Raw genomic sequence first — 24,141 nt, 5'->3', positions numbered from 1 at the left:
AGCTCAATGATACTCATGCATGATGTCTGGCCCCCCCCCACCGGCTGCCCAAGCCCAGGGCTCTGACTGACCAGTGTGGTCTTCCTTCCTGCACGAGGTTTTGCTTCTCCATGCTGTCCTTCAGATGTTTCCACCCCTTGCGTTATTTCTTTTCAGGCAAGTCCTCATTCTCACCTGCCCCTGCCACGAGACTTGTCAGAGAACAGAGAAAATGAGGAACAGCGTCAGGAGATGCGGACTAAGAACAGGTGTGGGATGTGGAAAGACTTGGCAGCCTGCTTGTAAATCAAGCCTAGTGCTGAGGCTGGGAATTGTAGGCCTCAAGACAGAAAAACAGCCCCAGTCATTTAAGCTCAGCGCTTAAACACGAGGCCCAGTAGGGTTGGCAGTGGGTGCTCACTAATGTCTACTGAAATGATTAGATCATTCAAAGCAGGACCTTTCAAGCCAACCACCCCACTGTAAATGCCTTTTCCTGCACCCTGAGGCTGGTTCTGTTTAGAGCAACTTAGTACAAAGGTGTGGGCCTTGTCCCACTGATCAGGGTCTGCTCCAGTTGGAGACATGGGTACAATGTTCACCATGTGTTTAAGGAGCCTGGATGTCAAGGTAGATGTTGTGCAGAATGTCACATATTTGGGACCATCATTAGCATCCCTGATGGAGGAGGGTCATCTATCTATCTGTTGTTTCATTGGGTAATTAATAAAACTGCTTGGCCTGTTAGGTCAGAACATAGGTAGGTGGGGAAGACATAACAGAATGTTGGGAGAAAGAAGCAGATTCAGGCAGTTGCCATGATTCTCTGACCTGAGATGGATGTAGGCTAGAACCTTTCCTGGTAAGCCACCACCTCGTGGTGCTACACATATTAATAGAAACGGGTTAATCAAGATATGAGAGTTAGCCAATAAGAGGCTAGAACTAATGGGCCGAGCAGTGTTTAAAACAATACAGTTTCTGTGTAATTATTTTGGGTAAAGCTAGCCAATGGCCAGGAGCCGGGTTGTGGGAAGCGGCCCACAGCACCTTCTACACACCCCAGTGAAGGCATTAGCCAGAAAGCACAATGACTCGCTTAAACACCAGAGACGTGGCTCAGCCCCCATCACACCTACTCTGGGAAGGCACCCAGGTCAGAGCCCCTGTGGTCAGCTCTCCCACACTCCTCTGATGATGGACTGATCTCACCACCATCAGACAGGGCGCTGTGCTCCCACTGCACCACAGCTGGGTTGAGGTTGGGGTCCCTGGATCATCCAGGTTTCCTCTGCACCCAACCCACTCCTTCCACAGAGCACCGTGTTCCACTGAGACCCCAAAAACGAGGCTCTGTAGCCAGTGATAAACGGTAGCACCCAGTCTGTAAAAATGGGGCTGCCTACATTTGGGGGGGTTGTCTTCCCATCTCAGTGAGCCCAATTCAGAAATCCCTCACACACATGCCTAAAGGTCTCCTGGGCAGTTCTAGATCCTGTCAAGTTGACAATCGATAATTGCCATCAAAATAGCTTTGCCAGTTTCCATATTTCCATCGTGGTAGACGGCAGCTGGCAAAAGAGAATCACTGAATGAGAAATTGGGCAGTGGGGGAGAGAATTACTGAATGGAAGTTGGGGGGAAAGGCCTAATGTCTGGCATGCAGGCAATAGTGCCATGCAGTCAGCTACCTGGGTAGTGATGGGTCCTGAACATCAACTTGATTATATAACGTAATTTATCACACGTCTGTAGTATTTGTTTGATAACGACCTGGAAAATCCCTGACATTTTTGCAGCTGGTCTGTGGCACATTACTGGATGTGGACTCTAGGCTGCTACAGTCCAGGCCAGACGCATGTGTGTCGGGGGGCCTTGACCGTATGGGGGGCATAAAGACGAGAACAGGCAGCTGCTGGCAGCCGTAAGAGAAGACATCTTCAGAGGAGAGAACTCAGTGCCCCTTCCTGGTTCAGCTGGCAGTGTGCAGCACCTACCACACCTAGGAAGGCTAAAGTTTGCCTGTCTCCTGTAGCAAGGGCTTGTGAGTCAGTCTACCCCGGCTTTGGTGGAGTTAGCCGATTTCCAGGCCGCACCACTAACACCCTAGACGGCCTACCTTCCCCTCCCTTTTCAAGGCTGGCCCTCTTGAAGCCAGTCAATTTTTTTTTTTTTCCAGACTGGGTCTTAGGTAACCAAGGCTAGCCTCAAACTTACAATGTAGCCGAGGATAACCTTGAACTTTCTTCTTCCTGCCTCTACCTCCCTGGTGAAGGAGTACATGTGTGGGCCACCACACGTGGTCTGTGTGGTAATGGGAATCAAACCCAGGGTTTGGAGCACGTTAGGCAAGCACTGTCAACTGAGACACAGTCCCAATCTTTAGACAAATGTTTGGGGTTTTTTGTTTTGGTTTTTTGAGACGTGGTTTCTCTGTAGCTTTGGAGCCTGTCCTAGAACTAGCTCTTGTAGACAAGATTGGTCTCAAACTCACAGAGATCCTCTGCCTCCCAAGCACTGGGATTAAAGGCATGCACCACCACTGCCTGGCTGCCTGGCCGCAGTCCCAGTCACGTTTCTTTCTGTGGGAAGTCCCAATAGTCACGCTTCTGATATGAAGGAATTGGTAGTTTAGCTGTGTGTGCTCTTCCTCTGTATTACAATTGGTTTCTTGGCTACAGCTGGATGAACCCTCACCGCACAGCCTGGAGTTCATTAAAGCATGATGACTTACAAGTAATGGAATATAATACTAAAATAATCCTGGACTCCCCATACTCCAAAGGTTAAGGAAAAGTACCTCCAGGGTTCAAGTCAGCAGTCTGTACACTCTAGGGGCACTCAGTGCCGTATGGGGCGCTCACCGGGCACGGGGGGGGGGGGGTTAGTAGGCAGACTTGCTCATTCACTGAACCACACAGGAAAGGGGGCCCCCTCCAGGGCCAGGATAGCAGGAGATGTCGACTCTGGATCTCACCCCTAACCTAACCCACTGACCCTAGAGTGTGCAGTTTTCATCTGGAAATGACCATTGTTAGAGGAGACCAGGAGAGGGCAGGGAAATGCATCAACCACCAGTGGTTTGAGTGGCAGCACCTGGGTTCCAGGTGGCTCAGAGGCAAGTGTTTTAAACAACACATCAGAAAGACCGCGCTCGGGAGATAAGGAAGCAGGTCTTTCAGTGAGACAGTAGCCAGACGACCATGCTGCGCAGCCATGGAAGAGCATACTATACACGGTGAAAGGACCTGCCTTTGGTGAAGACTAACTTAATTCTCTGAATGCCCCGACCACCCTTTCATTCAAAGGAAAGAACCCCCAATGTGACAAACTATTCTCATGCAAATGACGTGGTACACACACACACACACACACACACACACACGTGCGCGCCCACCACTGATTCTCCACACAGCAGCCTGCAGGCTGGTGTGCACAGGGTAGTGACCTTCAACAGCCAGCCAGATTAAGCTAGAAACAGAAACCTCATTTGTATTAATTGCCGTGGATTTGTAGGACTGGTTTCTTTCTGCCAGTCACAGCTGCTGGCTGATGCAACCCACGCCAAGGTCATATTTATAAAGCACAGGGTGACTGGCCATGTTACCCTGAGCATCCACACCAACACAACACCTGAGAATTCTCCCAAAAACACTTTCTAGAGAATGAACAGTAGCGGAGGCTCATGATAAAAGAGAAAGGAGTCAGAGGTTAAACGGGAGAGCCTGCATTATTGGAGAATCGATTGTCCTTGCTTTAAGGACACCCACCAAGGATGAACACCAACTTGGTCCAATTGTAGGCATTGGTTAAAGTCTCAGGATCCTCGCTTTGAACAAAGCTAAGGTGACCGACCTTTTGTGGTCTGACTGGGTATTGCCCTCTTACAAAAAAAAAAAGATTCCACATGCAAAGTGAGAGACAGATGAGTAGGGTGGGCTAGTCCCCGTCCCCGGGGAACAAGACACCAATGCCGACAGAGGTGCCTTGGGCTGATCAGTCTTTCCCACGTCCCCCGCCTTGGCCATCCCCCCCCCCCCCCCCCCCCCGCCCAAGCTAAGAGCAGCACTGTGGCCGCAACCATGGGCTTTCCCCATGGTGTTTGCAGAACTTCTGTTCAGCTCAAAGCACCGTGGTTTATGGACACCTACCGTGTCCATCCCTCTGCCCATCCTCTCTAGCAAAAGCTCAGCATCTTCACAGCTTGGTTTCTCCTACCCTAACTTCTTTCCCCCTACAGATCTGAACTAAGTCCTATTCTTTTGTTAAGCACTAAGGGTTTAGTCTCTTAAGGATGCCTTTAAGGAGCTGGGGGAAACTTTCAACACAGACGGAAGCAGATACAACCTGCTCAGGCTGATTTCTATGGCTTGAGGGCACAGGGAACAATTCCTCCCCATTGAAGAAACCTCTTGTGTTCATGCCAGGCTACAAAATACCCGGAAGCGAGAACTCCCTAAGTCTACGGGTCTTTGCTTCATTCCGGGTGGACCCTATGCTGAGGCCTCTGCATTCATCTTTTGGGGTGCCTTCTCCAGATGCCTTCTTAGGTTAGGAGAATGTTTCCGAGGAGTACTTCTCCCAGAAAATGTCCTTCGACACGGAAACATTGCTCTGACCACCCCCAGGCCCATCCGCCCGGGGCTGCCTAGCATCTACCTCCTTCCACATCCCTCCACCCCCATCACCCCCTCCAGCCCACCCAAAAGCTTTCTCTGCGCACAGTCCTGGTGGCAGGCTCCCCGAGAAGCATGTTTGTTCACTGCCATCTGAGAGTGTGCTTATCTGACCAGGTGGGAAAACCTGAGACCACCCCTCACTTTCCTGTTTTCAGAGCATGTTGAAGTCCATTTTCCCGTTTCAAAATTAAAAACAAAACAGGAAAAATGCATATCAGGGTTCCCTTAGTTCCATAGTAAGAACCCCTCCTCCTAGGGAGTCTACAGCTGTTAAGGGGGAGACTGTAGGATCCAAAGGGAGCTTCACCACAGGGGACGCTTGCTCTGCTCAGGGCTGCCCACACCATGAGCTCTACCAGGGGAGGGGGAGGGGCACAGTACACACTAAGTCATAGGGTGGCGTGCATTCCTAGGATTTGAGGAGGCTGGGGAATGCTTTTTACCCATAACTCCCTCCTTCCTGGAAACCTGGTATGGGTCCCTAGAGGAAGGCCTCCTATCCCATCAGGACCCAAGATAAGTAGTGACCTGGAGGAAAACAGGAGATGTTTTGCTATGAGGGATTGGGCCTGCTAAGAACTTTACCCCAACTCGACTTAATGGCTAATTAAGTCATTTTATTTCCCTCTCTGGTATAGTAAAACAAACGCTCCAGGCTAACCACAATATCTTTCAAATATTTTTCATTCTTTAAAAAATTAAATATGTATCACTAGCATACACAAGTTTTATAAATGTGAAACGTACTTTTCATAATTTATGGAATATATTAAACTGTTTGCTCCTGCTCAGAAGATTGCTATGACAAAAGAAGTATAAGTAGAAACCTTATAGTTTCTTTCCTGGCAACTTCAGTCTCCCAAACCACACCCAAGACACCACATTTAACTCCAAACCAAACCGAAAACTGTAACCCAAGCCACCAGTGAAGCTTACCACCATCCCAAACAAATCCCAAAACAAGGACAATCATTCTCTGTAACCCATAGCAACAGCTAAGCCAACCTGGCACCAGTTCATAGCACTCAGCATAGCAGCTGAATCCCAAATTCGCTGGCTCTTTAGTGGGTCTAACCGTAAACTTTACATTGTAAACATCTCTCTGTTATAAGCATGTAAAGTCATTTCTTTTACCAAGGATCAATGATTCATATGAGAGACACACACACACTCCACACACTCACACACTCAGGGAAAGCAGGAACGAGTGGATCATTATTCAAAATAAATATATAACTTAATATAATAGTATAATTACTCTTTTTTAAGCCCTTGAAAACCCCAGTGTTTGTTGTGCAAACAAAAGTCCTGAGTTGGACACTCAACACTCATGTATAAAAATCTGGGAGGAGCAGCAAGCACCTGTAATCCCAGCCATGGCGGAGGGGGGAGGGCGTCAGACCGGAGGGGCAGAGACTGAAGGAACCCAGGTGAGGCTAGCCAGCCCAGTTAGCCAACTCAGCAAGCCCCAGGTTCAGTGAGACGCCGCAGTGACTGAGGGACAATGTTGTCTTTGTCCTTCACATGCACGCGTACACACAACTACACACAAACATGAACGCATAAAAAATAACTTAAAAAATTCAAGGCCCTTGTTTCCACTCTTCTGTTAGTTTGCATCCTAGTGTGAAGCTATAGACGGTTCAGTTTGCTGCAAATAGCCGGACCTGTTGCCACACAGCATGCAATATCACTTGATAGACGAGCTACCCAACCACACACGGACGGTATTCCCAGAAATCAACCCCAGGCCGTCCTCCTTTCCCTGAAGCTGACAGAGGTGTTGGCACAAAGGCTACTTTTGTAATGAGCTCATGTTAAACAAAATCATATCACTAGTGGTGGCACCACAGTGACCGGGGAGCAACAACACAGCTTAATTGAGCCAGGGTAGGTCTCTCTTGAGATTCAGAATACAGAATTCAGGATCTGGGACAACACAGCATGCGGCCTATCTGATAGGACCTCATCTCCCAGGCCCTTTTATGCAAAAACACAAAAAAAGGAGAGAAGTTTGCTTTCCTCTGGTTGTCATTAAGCCTGGACAGGACTCTGCCCACCCGAGCAAGGGTAATGCCCATTCTTTACCACCTGGGCTATGATCAGCTTCAGAGGTACAGGGGCACAGTATGGGTACTCCAGAGAAAATGGGATGATGGGAACAGAAACTAGCTAACCCCTGGTTGCCTCTCTACAGCATAGAGCCACATGTGCCTAGCTCATGTGTAATCCTGCTTCATACCCACCTGTCCCAGGCCTCCTGCAACCCTCTGCTCAGGGCTCCAAAGACTAGCAGTGATGCAGGTCAATGCATGCTTTAGGAAAACACTGTCTTAATGCCTGCATTGCATTGGTTTCTCTAGAGAAGCAGAAGAGGGAGGGAGGGACGGAGGGAGGGAGGGACGGAGGGAGGGAGGGACGGAGGGAGGGAGGGACGGAGGGAGGGAGGGACGGAGGGAGGGAGGGACGGAGGGAGGGAGGGACGGAGGGACGGAGGGAGGGGGAGCTGCTGTCTTCCATGTCCTTATATTAGCTGCCAGGAGAAGGTATGGCCTAGATTGAGGGTGGGTCTTACTACCTCAGTGATCCAATTACCTGAAAATTCCTCACAAGTGTGCCCAGCTTTTGGCTTAATTAAAATTCTATATGCAGTCAAGCTGACAATCAAGAATAGCCATCACAATGCCCGCCAATACCACCTGTCCCAGAACCAGCCTACAATCCAGTAAACATGATTCAATGGGTTAGGGGTGGGTGGGCTACCCGGAGGTACAAGTATTCCTAATCAGGCAGGAACCACTGGTAAGGCCTGGGTCCCTGATGGGATTTGTGGGAAGAGTGCCTGCCTTCGGGTGTCTTTCCACCCACTGTCCATTTGTCAGCTGGTGACAAATACCCCTTAGGTGGAACCAGGGTAGGATGGAGCCTTTAGCCATCTGGCCTAAGAGGCCCTGGCAGTGGGCATACTCCCTGGCACAGCAGAGCCTTGTCCTAGGGCCTAGTGTGAGTCCACGTGCCCAGGTGGCTTCAGTGCATCGGAAGGCAGTCTAGGCAATTATCTGGACTAGTTTTGAAGCCCTAGACAAGTCTAGATTGGGACTGGCTGAATTGTACGATCCTTAGCAAGGCTGCAGCACAGGGAACAGGGGTGACATTCGTTCCTCATGGTGTCTGCCAATGGGGTTCCTCCCAGTTCCTTCTCTTGGAGTTCCCCACAAGCCTCCCTAGAGCGTCCCTCTCTCTGGGACCCAGCTGAGAACACCTCCACCCTCTAGAGACACTGCTGGGAGCTCCGTAGGTGGTGGGGTTCCTGCTGAGTCCCCAGAGAGCAAGCCTAGAATCCAGAGTGAGCTGATGCTCAGGGTGTGTCTGGTCCTCCTCCCCACACCAGCCAGGGCTGCTTGCTCCCAGGGCTCCTTAGTTTCCAACTAGGTAGGTGTCCAGATGATCTCTTGTCTTTAACTCTACACACCACCAGCTCGTGAGCCTATTCTCCACCACACTCAAAAGTGTCTGCCTGTCCAAGAGACGGGCCTGGGCCTGGCCTCACAGGGCTACTGTTTCTCTGGTGCCCCTTGACAGGCTTGAAGAAGCGACCACCTTCAGTTGATTCCCGCTTCCCCAGATCAGAAGAGCGGGAGGTGCTGGATTGTGTTAGTTCTGAATTCACACATCAGCAATGTGACGATGAGCAGGTCTCTCACCCAGAGCATCACCCTGGTCCCACCTCCACCTCAATGGACCTGGTACACAGGTCACGCGCCTGTCATCTGCCCTTCCTCATAAGAGCTCCCTAGAGGAAGCAGGAAGTGAAATTCTTACTTAAAAAAAGGGGAGGAGGGAGTTTTGCTTTGCAATTTGCTGCATCAAAATGACGCAGAAAAGGCTGTTAGCCAGTGAGGAAAGGAGGTTCATACTCAGGTCTACCTCAGCAGGGCCTTGGCAGCCACACCCCTACACCAGGGGAGGGAGGGGACAGAACAGAAAGAAACTACAGCCACCACAGCAGCCACCAGTCACCACAACTGCCTCCGAGGTCCAGGAGCTGAGTTCCTCTGATCCAGTATTTCCCATGGGCCACAGATTGTTTCTCTTCCAGAACCCTCATCTACAGAAGTTCCTGTTGATACTTTACCGTGACAAAGATGACCCAGGGAAGGAACGGATCCAGCCTGAAGATGGAACAGCTTAAAAACTGTGCTGGGGGCTCTGACTGGGTGAAAACTCCACTTCCCTCGGGATGACAAGAACGGACTCCTGTTTCCTATGGTCATCCATTTTGGACCCCCTCTGTCCCCTGCATCAGTACCACCAACCCAGTGTCTTTAGACACCACAGGGCCATTTCCTTCCTCTCAGCCTTACTGAGGCTGTGATGGGCAAGGCACTGAGCCCTGAGCGCCCCCTTCAGATAGGAACAGGACAGCCTCTCCCAGACCTGCTCCACCTCCCTGAGACACTCCTTAAGTGTCCACTATGCTAGAGGCAAGAGAATCGACCTATCCCAGGAAGGACCCAAGCAAGTCCTTTAAGTGATATCCAGAACTTGCTCCTCCCGGGCTCAGCCACTGCGGAAAAGCCGACTACAAACACGAGACAAGTGACCTCCAGGGTCATGTGGAGTTGGGGTACAGAAAGGTGGTATAAATACCTTCCTGTGATGAAACACAGCAACAAATCAAAACACTGTATTCAAAGCATGGGGCTCCCCGTCAATTCCATCCAGTCCTCTCTCTATCAAACATATGGAGTTTCCAAAGTTGCCCAAGTAACAAACCATAACGGGAAGAAAAAGGCAGGTTTTCCCAGTCTCCTCGAGCTACTGACCCGCACAGTTCTGAACTTCATCTTAAAATCCACTTCCTTACTTACTCGTTTGTTCCTTGAGGCAAGATCTCACATACCCTAGTGTGCCAGGCTTTTTCTTTGAGCCACCAACTAGCTCCCAAATCATGATAAGGAGACTTATTTTTCGTTTTGAACGCTTGGCCTGAGTTCAGTTTTTATTTTAATCTGTTTCTCTTTATGTTTTACCTCGGGGGTCTTTTACCTTTATCTCTGTACGTCCTACAGAGAGAAAACCTGTCTGTTCATCTCACTAGTTGGCGTCTGTCTGGCCTCTGGTGTCTCCCTTTCTCCCTTGTTCTCTCTTCTTTCTCTCAAGGCTAGATTTCCTCCCCTTCCCCACACTTATCTCTGCCCACCAGCCCCACCTATCCCTCTTCTGCCTAACTATTGGCTGTTCAGCTTTATATTAGACCACTCAGGTGCCTGAGGCAGGCAAGGTGAAACAGATGCAACACATCTTTACACCGTTAAATAAATGCAGCATAAACAAATGTAACACACCTTTACATCGTTAATAGTCTACTGCATAAACAAACGCAACACATGTTTCGTGATTAATATTCCACACCACCCTAGTCTAATTTCAAGTCAGTTTTATAGCCAAGGATGACCTTGAACTCAGGCATCAGCACACTTGATTTCCGTGAGTGCCCAGGATCTAACCCAGGGTGTCTTGCATTCGAGGCAAGTACTCTACCCACTGAGATATATCTCCAGCCCCACTTTAAGCAATTTAGGAAACACTTTATACACAGCACCTCATTCTGCATCTTCCACCACCAATTGAGGTCCTATCATTTGGACTGAGGTTTCTGTGGCCGGTCAGATGTTGGCCTGTAAGCAGGTAGGCAGAATATTTTATTTAGAGTCTATAGAAAGGGCTCTGGGGCTAAAAGCATGTACTGCTCTTGCAGAGGACCGGGATTCAGTCCCCAGCACCCACATCAGGCAGCTCACAGCCACCTGTAACCCCAGTTCCAGTGGGAATCTAATACTTCTGACCTCATGGGCACATGAACTCTGGTGCACAAACTAACATTCAAACACAAACACACATACATACACAGTAAACAATCTTTAGAATATTCTGTTTGACATCCTAACGTTGCAGGTTGTCTCTCTCCTTCCCTCTTAGACTTGCACACAGGAGGGACTCTGTAGCCAGCAGCAGCATAGCTCATGAACTCTCCTGTGTGGGCACAGGAACAGTGGACTTGGCAGCCAGGTCCCAGAGCTGGGATTGAGGCTGAGTTGTTTTTGTTTTATTTCCTCAGTCTTTTCTAAAATAGCTGCTCCATCTTAGCCCTCCTCACAAGCTTTATTCCCCTGACACTAATAGACATTAATAGACCACTAAGTTTTCTGGTTGTTTTGTTTATAGTGTAAGAAAAAAAATGAAAATATAATCTCAAGACGAGCCTGTCTCAGCCTCCTTTCCCTAGAGATTAAAAAGCACAGATCCCCTGGAGCAGGGGTTCTCAACCTTCCTAACGCTGAGACCCTTGAAGACGGTTCCTCATGCTGTGGTGACCCCAGCCATAAATTTTTTTGTTGCTACTTCATAGCTGTAGTTTTTGCTACTGTCATGAATCATAATGTAAATATGTGATACAGGCTACCTGATATTTGACCCTCACATCAAGCGGGTCGTGACCCACACACAGGTCACAGTACAAAGGCAGTGAGATCCCACCTCCATCCCACAGCCTACAACCGGCTTCCTTTTTCACCTCCCAGGAGCTTGCTCAGTGGGCTCCTTCCACTCTCCTCCACCCTCAGCACACAGGGCGAGACCGACTTAGTACTTTCTGTCTATACAGCACAGCAATCTAGGAACAGAATGGCACAGCACTGCCTACCAGTCAGCCTCCCCGCTCCCACCAGGCCAATCACTCAGGAATTATCATCCGTGAGCTTGGCCCTAGCCACTAGATGGACATTCTCTGCTCCCTGTGTTCTGCTGGTGACTACGGTGTCCATACTTTATCTGTCACCAAGGCCACTGTGCTCTTCGGTACGTGAGCTCCGTCAGAGCTGGATGCTGCCCAGGACACACTGGTGACAACAGGGAGCTAGAATATTTAACAGAGGAAAGGAAGATGACAATCAAATGTGACCAAGGTCCAACCCCGGGAAACAATTTAATCTGCTTTCTCTTAGTGGATCAGCTGCAAATGATGGAGCCACAGATTCTCTGCTCCCAGTGACTCATGTGCCAGAAGAAACCATTAGACTCCAAGAGCAGACTTTAATCTTAACTTGGAGAGAATATATAGGAAGGTGAGCCAGAGCAGCATGGCACAGCTCTCTGCTGACCAAGCTGCTGCCCGGATAGTGACCCATCGGCTGGAGAACCAAAGCTCAGGAGAGTGTCCTACAGCCTGACCTTCTGCAGCTTTTCAGAGAAAGTGAGGAAAACAAGATAAAACCTGACTCTGCTCCTACCACTGGGATAGCAGATAGGGGGCGCTGTGGAGATCTAAGCAGATGCATCAGATGGAACCCATGAGCTCTGAAAGGGTGGGGCTACGAGAGGCGCGCAGACACAGTGAGGACAGGGAAGGGACAAGGGGAAGAAGAGAAGCAAGAGAGAGAAGAGAGAAGAGCAAGAGGCCAACTTGTGATTCTTAGCCAGTGTCTTTTCTGTATCATTTTGTATCTCATTGAGAGTTTCTTTATAACTCCCATTTTGAATTCTTTTCAGGCAATTCATCTCTTTTTCTTTCTAGTCTACTGGAAGGAGTTGCCATGTTTCCTGAGCAGCAATCAAAGTTTCTCTTGTTTATTGTGTTTCTTTATCTTGTGTCCCCACATTGCCATTTGCTCGTCTGGAAGATCAGTTCATTAAAGACTCTTCCAACAACGTGTGGGGTGCAGCTTGAGCAGGCTATGTTGGCCTTGTTCTGAAGCTGGCACAGTACTTGACACCTGTAATAAACGCTGGCAGCGTGTGAGTGACAGAGGACTGAGCTGGGGGAGGGGGGGTAAAGGGGAGGAGTCGTAGGATTTCTGGGATGCAGCTGTTAATTGGAACAGTTTGCTGACTGCCCTGGGTGTAATGTTGCTTGGCTTTGGGGTCAATAAACACATGTAGGTGTGTGTAGCTGTCCCAGTAGGAAAGGTATGTGCATTTTCGTGTGTCAGGACCATGCTGATGGCCAGGGTGGTTTCCTATCTCTGGGTCTGAACTGGGAAGGTGTCTCTGCAGAACTTTTCAGTAGAGCTGGGGGTGTAGGGGCAGGGGATTGGCGGCCTGCCCAGGGAAGGCTTACTATGTGCTTCCTGGTGTCTGGCTCAGAAAGGATAGATAACTCCAGTCATAGAATGGTGAGCGGCCCAGCTTGACTACCTCCCAGGACACATGATAGATCAAGCTCCGCCTGGCAGAGGTTCAAAGATGGGTGAGTAGTACAACTGTTTGCTCCCCAGGCATCTCCGTGGGCTGAACTATTTAGGAGGCATCTCAGTTGCTTTCTGTGGGGAAGCGTGGGTAGACACAACCACCTGTCTGCTTCCCAGGGGGCTTTTGGACTGAGCTACTCAGCATGGCAGCAGGCTGCTTCCTGTGGTGTGGGAGGGTAGCAGGGCCACCTGGCTGGTTTAAGGGCCAAGATGAAGTAGTTGGAGAAAGCTACCTGGTCACTTCACAGAACCCTTGCTGGGCTCCTCTCAGGAGCATTTTGCAGCATGAATCTGCATCAGGCAGGGTCTATGGCAGGCTGTCCTGTAGAACTATGTAGCAGTGTGGTAACTCAGCAGCTCCAGCACAGGGTGCAGGGCCCTGCAAAGGCTTCATGCCCCTCCAGTGGCCAAACTTGTGGTGTCTATGTCTTGAGGCCGTTTGCTTACTGGGAAAAGTCCCTCTTTCTTTAGGGATAATCTCTGGGGTATATTGAAGAAAGGTGTTATGCAGCTCAGTCCCTTTAAAATCGATTTTGTGTGTGCACCCCTACATCCCCACAGGACTCTGGGGGTGACTGAGACAGTGAGAACAACTGTTTGATATTTGTTTCCCTCCTTTTCTGTAGAGAAACACTTCTAGTCAGCCATCTTGCAATCCCATCATCCTGTATATGTGCCTTAGTTTGTAAATTTCAAGAAATACTTATGAGGAAAAAATATGACAGTAACACCCTTATTCAGAGTTCCCTTCACCAACTCGGAGTTCACAAATACATCTGAGACTATTCTGATGCTTGATGTTCACTCGGGAGGGTTTTACACACATGCCAAGAATGTCCAGACTTTTAAGACTAGAAATCTCTAGTCTGTTGTCCATGGCTTACTGGATACAAACACCCATTCAGCCCAGTACCACACAGCGTGCCTATCCATGTCATCGGCTTTATTCTCATGTGGTTCTAGTATTTAGGCACCTACAGTGGTGCAGAAAAAGGAAACATTCGTCAGAATCTAAAGTAGGAGGAACTGCAGCTGTGTGAAGGGAGGGTATGTATAACTATGGGAGAGAGGATAGCTGACTGAGGTGAAGACTACATTTTTAAAGATATTTTCACACGCTACAACAGGGGGAGGGCTCCATTTGAAATGAGGTTTACCAAAGCAATGCTGGTTGTACTTTTTTTTAAAAATCACATTTAGAAGTCTTCATATACTTCAGGTGATTCTAAAATCTGCCCATTTCAAGTTTGAGGCCATATCTGTCAGCACTGTTATGAGCCCTGTCCACATTTCAAACAGATGGCTACGAGTTAGACTTCTCATTGGAGCTAGAAGTCAGCAGCCAGTTCAGGCTCATGTCTGAGAGCGGGATTGATTATGGAGATATTTATCTGGAGGGTACTTTAATATACTCGTTTCTGGTAGAAGTTAAAATAAGTCACAATTTAGAAAGAAAGATATTTTTTTTTAGCATTACAAATAAAATATTCAGAACAAATTCAAACGAAACTCCAGAATTAACTATTCAAGAAAATTGGCCTTTCAGGGCTGAGTTAAATTAAGAATAAGCCATCTAAATATACCGAAGACTTGCTGTCTTGGGATGTCCCATGTGCGCCATCCCAATTTCCCCAAGACACAGCTCGTGAGCTTTAGGTCAAGCAGGACAATCATTTCTGCAGGGGCATGAATGGAAAAGGGGTGAGCGCTCTGTGAGGAGCCAGCATGGTTCCTAGGGAAGGAGAGTGTGGTCCACAGGGTGTGATTCACTCTCTCCTCCCCTCACCCAATCAACAACAACAACAAAATCATAACTCATGACTTGAATGATGAATTCAGCAGGGACTGGGTTCTACAAAACTTAGGGGCTGACTGGCAGTAGGACCAAGACCAATCCCTGTGAATGACCTGGCTTTTTGGAGCCCATTTCCTATGAAGAGAAACCTTGCTCAGTCTAGACACGAGGGAGAGTGCCTTGGTTCTTCCTCAACTTGGTGATACAACAGAATTCAGTTGACTCCCCATGGGAGGCCTTAGAGTCTCTGAGGAGCAGATGTGGGAGGAAGGTGAGGGGAGAGGGAGGGGAAACCAGGATTAGTATGTAAAATAAAAAACTTTAGGGCTGAAGAAAGCAATGAACTAAAAAGCAAGCAAGCAAAAGCAAATGAGAGGACAGCTGAGAGCCTCAACAGGAGACTAGACCAAGCAGGAGAATTTGTTCACAGAAAGATCTTCTGATATAACCCAGCTACACAAAGAAAAGCACATGAGACAGTTGTGACATCAGAAAGCAAATATTCATACGAAAGGTGCTCTAGCCAGAACAGAGACGAGGCAGCGCACAATCTATACAATAAAATATTAAAATTGGAGCTAAATTTGGAAAAAAAAATATGTATGAGCATCCAGATGCAGGACAATCAAAGGACTTGTTGTTGGTTGTTTTTTATTCTTTCTCTTTACGCTTTTGGTCCTTGGGGAAATAAATCACACACAGAAGCTTATTCTTAAGAATGCCCGGCCTTAGCTTAGCTTATTTCTAGCCAGCTTTTCTTAAATTATCCCATCTACCTTTGGCTTCTGGGCGTTTTCCTTTTCTTACTCCTGTATATCTTCCTTTCATGCTTATTCAGTAGCTGGAGACTGGCCGGCCGGCCCCTGATGTCCTCTTCCCCTTGTTCTCTCATTTCTCCCCTTCTTCCTCTGTTCCCCTTCTATTTATTCTCTCTGCCTGCCACCCCACGTAACCTTGCTCCTGCCTTGCTATTGGCTATTCAGCTCTTTATTAGACCCATCAGGTGTTTTGGACAGGCAACAAATCACAGCTTCACAGAGTTAACAAATGCAGCATAAACAAAAGCAGCACATCTTTATGTCATTAAACAAATGTTCTACAGCATAAACAAAAGTAACACACCTTAAAATAATATTCCCCAACAACTTATGATGTTCTCTGAGGAATATCACAGGCAACACAAGTGCAAGACAAAGACTTTCAAAAATAAAAGGAAAAGCTGAGCAGTGGTGGCGCACGCCTTTAATCCCAGCACTCAAGAGACAGAGGCAGGGCAATCTCTGAGTTTGAGGCCAGCCTGGGATACAGAGTGAGTTCCAGGAGAGCCAGAGATAAACAGATAAATTCTATCTTGGAAAAACAAAATAGACAGATAAATAGAAAAAGAAGCGTCACATGTGAGGGAATTCCCAACAGAATGACAGCAGACTTCTCAGTGACACCATCTAGCTCAGAAGAGAATGACTTACACATTCCCAAAAGAATAAAAAATGCCAACCAAGGATACTATCCTTGGGCTGGAGATATGGCTCAGGGGTTAAGTTACTGTTCCCAGTTCAGTTGCCAACACCCACACAGTGGCTCACGATGTCTATAACTCCAGGTCTGGGGATCTGACACTCTCTTTTGGCCTATGTGGGCATCAAGCACACACATGCTGTGTAGGCATAATAAATACCCATACATATAAAATTTTTTAGAAAAAGACTAAGACTGGTAAAATGTACAAATACCAAACAGCATTAACTTGGCACTATTAGTTTTTATTACTAAAATGCTCATGGGTATTTTAAAAGCAAAAAGTAAAACAAGAAAGACACAATGATATGCTGCCTGCAAGAAACTCACGTCACTATCAAAGATACATGTAGATTGCAACTGAAGGAACAGGATCACAAGCATCGTGCAGAGGGAGAGCTGAACAGCTGTATTTATACCAGGTGAGATAAATTTTAAGTCATAAAAGGCCAAAAGGCCACTGTAGAAGATCAACCAAAACAAGAAATAAGCACTGTAAATTCAGAATGTGTGCACTCATTGCTGGAACACTCAAGTGTACAAAGCAAACACTGTCCGGTCTAAAGGTTGAGGTTGATTCCAGGCAGTAACAGATCAGAACTTCAACTCCCCACTTTGGTCAGTGGATAGACCACCTAAACAGAACCAAACAAAAACAGTTCATGAAGAAACGCTGAAATTAAAATACACTATCGATCACATAGAGGTCCATTTACACTCAGAAAGTGTTTCATGAAATGGCTGAAAATGCCAACATACAAAAAATTGTTCAAGCAGCTGGAGAGACAGCCCAGGGCACTGACTGCTCTTACAGGTAGCTGAGTTCGATTCCCAGCACCCATGTGGTAGCTCACCAGCATCTATAACTGCAGTTCCTAGGAACTGGATGCTCTCTTTCGGCCTTTGCCGGGGTACCTGCACTCACTCAGGTATATATATATATATACACATAAATAAATAATAAAATGTATTTAAAAAAAAAGGACAGTGCATTTGTTAGGCATAAAACATGCCACAACCTGGTGTGGCCATGCAGACCTGTAATCCTTAGCACTCAGAGGCTGAGGCAGAAAGATTTCAAACTGAAGGCTAGCGTTGGACATATAGCAAAACCCTGTGTGAAAGATTAGCAAAAAACAAAGAAGGGCCAATGAGTTTGAATACATTGCAGCCATATCATAAATCTTCTCTAGTAACAACACAATAAAACTGGAACTCAAACAATAAGAACTTTAGAAATGATATAAACTTAAGGGAGTTGAGTGGCATGACCTTGGGCCAATGAAATGGCTCACCATAAAAAAGAGCAGCTTGGAGCACTGGCTATGCCAGTCAGGTGCCAGAGTTGAGGCCCCAGAACACACAAAAGAAAGCCAGCCGGTGGGACCCACCCAGGATTCCTACAGTGAGGCAAGCTGGGACCGGAGAATCTCAGCAAAGCTCAGTTGCAAGCATGAGTGCACTATGCAGCAGCAAGAAGCAACAAGGCAGACCCTGTCTCAAGGAGGAAGAGGAGAGCTGACTCCTATCACCAGCCATAGCTAGAGCACACCCATACAACCAAGAACAATAAACAAACACAGTTTTAAAAAGAAGAGCACACCCTTGAGCAATCAATGGGTTGATGAAGAAATCAAAAAGAATATTCAAAATTGCTTGGAACAAGTAAAAGTGGAAACACAACAAAGTAAACCCTTCGGGATGAATCCAAAGCTGAATCAAGAGGCAAAGCTTACAGAAACAAGCACCTACATCAAATCTGGAGGAAAAACTCAGGTGAACAACGCAATGATACAAACCAGGGAGCTAGAAAAACAAGAACAAAACAAACCTAAACTTAGCAGAAGAGAAGTAACAGATCAGAGAAGACATAAACAAAATGAAGAGAATAGGAAAGATAAATGAAACAAAACTGGATTTGTTTTACAAAACAAAACACAGGGTGCTACCCTAACTGAGCAAAGCAGAGAGAAGACAAAAAATAATTAAAAGCAGGGAGGAAAAAATGAGACACTAAAATGGATGCCACAGAAACAAAAGGTCATAGGGATTGCGATGAAGAACTACATGCCAACAACTTGGATGACCTAGAAGAAACGGCTAAATTTCTGGTACATATAACGTACTAAAAGTGAACCATATAAACACAGAAAACCAGAAAAAAACAATGAACTGCAAGAGAGAACCTGACAGAAGTCTCCTGAGGAGGAAATTTCTGGGACCAAACACTTCACTGTGGAATTTACCAAGCTTTTGAAGAACTGATGCTGTTTATTCTCAAATTACAAAGGAAAACAAAACAAAAAACCAAAATAGAAAAAACCCTTCCATATTTATTCTATCAAGTCAGCACTCTTGTAACACCAAAATCAGACAATGACATTGAAAACTACAAAAAAGAAAAAAAAAACCAGAAACTAATCTGATGGGATCTTGTGGTTTCTGTGGACATCTATACTCACATGCACATATGTGCACACAGACATGCACACACTGGAAGATAATAAAGTTTACAAGTTTAGACTATAAAGTTGGCCATGGTAACATGATGTGGGATTCCCCTCTGTATGCTGTGAATATGTCTTATTACCACTGGTTAATAAAGAAGCTGTTTTGGGCCTATGGTAGGGCAGAATATAGCCAGGTGGGAAATCTGAACAGAGATATATAGAGAGATTAGGCAGAGTCAGGGAGACGCCAGAAGGAAAAATACGCCAGAACCTTACCCGATAGGACACAGCCTCATGGCAATACACAGATTAATAGAAATGGGTTCATTTAAGATGTAGGAGTTAGTTAATAAGAAGCCTGAACTAATAGACTAACCAGTGTTGCAATTAATACAGTTTTCTGTGTGCTTGTGTTGGAGCTGCCAGGAAACAAACAAGCAGTCTCTGCCTACAGTAAGTGACACATGGCTGGAATCCCAATTTTCAAAAGGCAGGGAAGAAAGATTATCAAGTTCAAAATTATTTTAACTATAATAGTGGCATCCTGTCTCAAAATCAAAAAAAAAAAAAAAGAAACAAAAAACTCCAGTAAGAGGACTCACTGTTTTAAGCAGGATGCTTAAGTATGACTTCATTATTCTTTGTTTGTTTTGGAAAGATAATAGTTTTGTCTCTTGGCCATAATCTAAGGCTACAGAGATAGTTTCATTGCTTGGCTTGACCAATAGGGCCCACATTTTGAATATATTTTCAGCCACATACATAACTGATAATGAAACAGTATTTTCTAGTTTAAGGAACAATATAAGCTCAGTGTTTATCAGCAACAAAACTCATCACTACATGTTGCAATAAACTGCCGCCTTGCTTTCAATTTGTGGAAGCTCTGGCCAAATGAGTTATGCTTCAAACAGCTTAGCATAAACACACACACACATGCACAGATATGTGTACACCCACACACATATGCACACATATGTGTACACACACACAAAGATAAAAGAAAGCTAAGCATTTTTGATGCTTTCTATGAACATCAGTTTCCTGGCTAATATTGTATTCCAATGATCTGCTAACCTTGGTTCTCAACTTAACTATGTCTGGAATCAACTAAAAACCCAAGCAGTTGGGCACACCTTTGAGGGATTTTTTGTTATTTGAATCTTTTGAAATAGGAAGACCCACCTTAAATCCGGGTCTTTTGAGGTGGGAAGACCTATCCTAAATCTGGCCACACTTCTCAATGGCAGCTTGCACAAAGAACATGGAAGAAGGCGGCTTTTGCTCTTTGCTTGCCTGCCCTCCATCTATCCTGCTGCTGAGGCGTTCCCTCACTGGCATCAGAGCCTCGAGCCTGCTTTATGGGGAGCCTGACATATACTGAAGACCAGCTGAGACAGCCCGTCTCATGGAACGGACAACTACTGGATTCTTGAAACTTCCATTGAAAGAGCCTGTGGAGGGCCCACAGATGTGAGCCTGTACCACCCTGCCTGGAAGTCAGAGAGTTTGAGCTTATTTTTGCTCTTTCAAAGTTCTTGACAATGGGTGTGGCTACAAAACAGAAACTCTGACCTAGGATGTGGTTACTTGGTATTTTGGAAATTGAGATGGCCCATAGTGGAGGATATGCTCCAGCCTGACCAAAGGTCAGAGGATTCAGCCTATTCCTGCTCCTTCACTTTAAAACAGGAGGTTTGACATAAGTAACTGCCTATAGGATACTTTGTCTAAGGTGTATTCTTTACATATTCTGCCCAAAACATAATATAGATATGCTTTACTCAGGAAATAATGGCTTGATGTCTCAAGTATTGAAACAAGTAACTGTTCTTGTTATACTTTGTGTCACGTTAAAGAGTCTTTCGCCTTCTTCCCGTTTTGTATTGGGGTATGAAAGCATATGAAAATTAAACGTGGGCTAATTCAGCATTCAGTATCCACTAAGTTGCCCTCCTGGTACTCTCCTATGTCTCTGTGTTTCTCTCCTATCTCTGTTCCTCCTACCTAATGTTTCTAATCCTCATGCCCCTACCCTGGAATGCACGAACCTGTCGTGGCTGGACTGTGAGAGAAGTCACCCCAAAGTGTGGCTTACGACAACAGCCGTTATTAGATTAGCTGGCTGACAGACTGTAAGCCACTCAAATAAGCTGTGTGTGTGTGTGTGTGTGTGTGTCCTATTAGAATGAATACTTGCGTATTCGTGTGTGTGTGTGTGTCATATTAGAATGAATACTTACATATAAAGACTCCTTCTACCAGTTCTTTTTATCTAGAGATCCTGACTAACACAACCACCGTGCAGTTAATGGGAACTAGCACAGGGTACTTGGGTGAAGAGTCAAGTTCATTCCATTTTTCTCTTACATCATCCCATAACGAATTGAGGATTTCACTGTTTTGTCTCTTACAACGCCACATATGTCTATGATGATCACAAAATAAGAAGAAGAAAAAAGAGAGCAATATGGTTCGTTGGCATCTAGTTTCTAAAGATCCTGTATGCTTGACTTGTAGCACTGCAAACCAAGGCTGCGACCCAGAGAGAGCCCACTGCTCTCGGGTGCACACCAGCCATAGATTAATTCTATTTTCATCAGGATAACTAAGCAGAAACGGACCACTCACTTCTGAGGAGGAAAGCTGGAGAAGCCGCTATAGGAGATATATCTACCGTTCCCGGTTCGCCCTTCGTGGCTGCTTAGCTTTGTTTGTGCTATTGACATTTCTCACAGGCAGGATAATTTTTGTAGAGTGGGGACATTTTTTGTAGAATGGGCATTTCAAATCTAAAGCAACCAAGAGAAAGGCACAGCAGCCCAGCCTAGTGTGCCAGCCTAGCGGAATGCCTGTGAGGAACCAGAAGCCGAGCCTCCCATCTCGGGAAGGAAGCAAGCGCAAAGGGTGCGGGTCGGGTCTTACGGCTGGAGACGCAGTAGCACAGTCTGCCATTGATCTTGCGGAACAGCTGCTTGTTGATGGGCCAGAGGACCAGTGTGCACAGCTGGATGGCATTGACAATGAGCCCCGAGGCGATGAACACATAGCAGAAGACCAGGTGGCACAGAAACTGGGACTTCAGCAGCCCGACGAGGTCCATGACGTGGGGGAGTTCTCAAAGTAGAGAAATGTGGATGGTGAGATAATTCCAGAAGTGAGAGAGCCGGGGCTCAGGAAAGAGGCTGAAACACAGGAATGTTATACATTAGCAGCAGCATGGTGTGCTTTATATTAGAGAACCCACTTCCAGGAAGAGCAGACATCGGAAGCTAAAGGCTGACTCATTTCTGTCTAGTAGGCATCGCTATGGCATTGCTTCCCGTTGGTCGGTCTAGACCCTGTTAAGACCGTGTTCCCGTTAATCCTCCCAGCAGCCTCTGGGGCCAGTCCCAGGCCTGGAAAAATGAAGCGACTTGATCAAGATCATTCAAGTTGCTATTCAAACAGCAGCCACGGTGGCATAGATTCCCAGACTCACAGAGTGGCCCCTGCTTGGGCCTTCTCAGGCAACACAGCCTTGCCCAGCCCTTCCCCATTTTCCTCTGCTTGCTTTCTTACAGACCTCACCTCACCACTCCCTGCTGGCTGGACTTCCCAGAATTCAAGATTACCCCGGACAATATTCGGGGGTCACAGCTGGGCTTGTCTCTACCCTCAAGAGCCTTAGACTAGTTCACAGTGGACAACTCAATCTGCCGCAGGTTGTCTACTGTCCTAATTGGGGGTTCATCTTCACTCCTAGTACCTTAGGCCAAGCCTCAGTGTACGGTTATAATGCGATATATATATATATATATATATATATATATATATATATACACATATGTAATTTGTACAGGTATATGGCACCCACCCCATAAGAGTTGTTAAATCAGAAAGTAACTCTGCCAGCACAGAGTCCAGACGTGTAATGCCATTAAGCAGTCTCCAGGTCTGGAACAAAAAAGATAAAATGACCTCACAGTTCGGCAGAAAGGGCCTTGGAAGAAAGGGTGGAGGCAGGCTCGCTTTTCCTAGGAGCCAAGATGACTGTAGACTTCCAAGGAAGCCTCAAGCTTTAGGAAAAAACTTCCTCACAGTTGGCAGAGGTTAGAATCGCTAACTTGTTATCATGCAAAAGATGACCGATCTGTAGATGTTCACATCTGTTAGCTTGGCATGACCACCGATCTATAAATATTTACATCTGTTAGCTTAGCATGACCACCGATCTGTAGATGTTCACATCTGTTAGCTTATCCTAGATGCCCAGGAATTCCATGAGTTGAGGCTTTTGTTTTCAGACAGGGTCTCGTGTACCCCAGGTTGACCTCAAATTCTGAGTAGCCAAGAATGGTGACCTTGAACTCCTGACCCTTTTGCTCCCACCTCCTGAATGCTGAGATCACGGGTGTCTGCTATACACCAGATTCATCTGGTTCTGGGGATGAAACCCAGGGCTTAAGGCAAGCCTAGGCAAGGACTCTACCAACTGAACCATTTTTCAGAGCAAGGAAAGGGGCAGTTCCTAGGCTGGGTGACCTCCATAGGTTATGGTAATTGGTAGCTGACTTTAAGGCTTCAGTCTCTCCTCTGCCTGTCCAGGCTGTTCTGCCCGTGGGAGAGGAGGGCGCTCTCCTGACTCAGATTTCTCTGTGCAGCAGCTCACACAGTCCCTGAAGGGCAAAAGACAGGGCAGCCTGCAGTGAAGTTCTGAGTCACAAAGGACACTCAAGTGGGAAGATAGAGCAGGGGCTCAGTGTTGGGTCATCTGCACTGACTTTAAGATGGTCTTGACAATGAGGAAGGGCACGAGAAGAATGCTGGTTCATCCTGAAGACTTCAGGGAGACACCCGCAGTCCCGTGCAATTCCCACACCTTTCCGGAAGGAGAGAAATGTACGGGGAGAGCAGGTCCAATTTCTTAGCAGTTAGCTTGGCCTAGCAGACACGGCCCATCCTCTGCATCACAGGCCCCGCACTCTCAGTAATGGGTATGGGTATGGGTATGGGTAGACTTGGGGTTTCCCTGGGTAGCTTGGATTTGAAGCTGTGATCTACCATGGCTACTCCATTTTAATCAAAATTCCAAGGGAGATAATGTTTCTTGGCTCTGTGGAACTTAATTTGACTTCCGCAGTCCGGATAAGGTTTGTCCACCAAAGATTGAAGCTTTAGATGCTTGGTCACAGTGCTTTATCACAGCAATAGAAATCCTAACTAAGACAACCAAAAGCCAGGGAGAAGCAAGCAGCATGCTCTAGAACCTCCAGAACAGAAAATTAGGTACATCTTTTTTCTTGAGACATCATCCAGGTTCTAGTATTTGGTTATAGAGATGCATCAAAACTTAATTGAAAAACAAAAGCAAAATAAGTCAGGGCATCACCTGAAGAACAGAGGAAGAGAGAGAGAGAGAGGGAGGGAGAGGGAGAGAGAGAGAGAATACTAAATCATTAGAGAGGTATCAGGTATGTCTGGTGTGGAAA

At 46.6% G+C, this 24,141-nt stretch overlaps 1 protein-coding gene across 1 annotated transcript in view; it reads right to left on the bottom strand.

Moving 5' to 3' along the window:
* Positions 1-24,141, bottom strand: part of Agpat4 (1-acylglycerol-3-phosphate O-acyltransferase 4) — a 98,751-nt gene that overhangs the window by 48,315 nt on the left and 26,295 nt on the right. The window contains exon 2 of the mRNA XM_057762904.1: positions 21,596-21,855. Within this exon, the coding sequence (XP_057618887.1) occupies positions 21,596-21,773 (178 nt within the window). The 5' untranslated portion in view covers positions 21,774-21,855. The remainder of the gene's footprint in view (positions 1-21,595; positions 21,856-24,141) is intronic.

This window comes from Chionomys nivalis, chromosome 2, assembly GCF_950005125.1.
Source record: "Chionomys nivalis chromosome 2, mChiNiv1.1, whole genome shotgun sequence".
Classification (NCBI taxonomy): domain Eukaryota; kingdom Metazoa; phylum Chordata; class Mammalia; order Rodentia; family Cricetidae; genus Chionomys; species Chionomys nivalis.
This window is presented reverse-complemented; position numbering and strand designations above follow the sequence as displayed.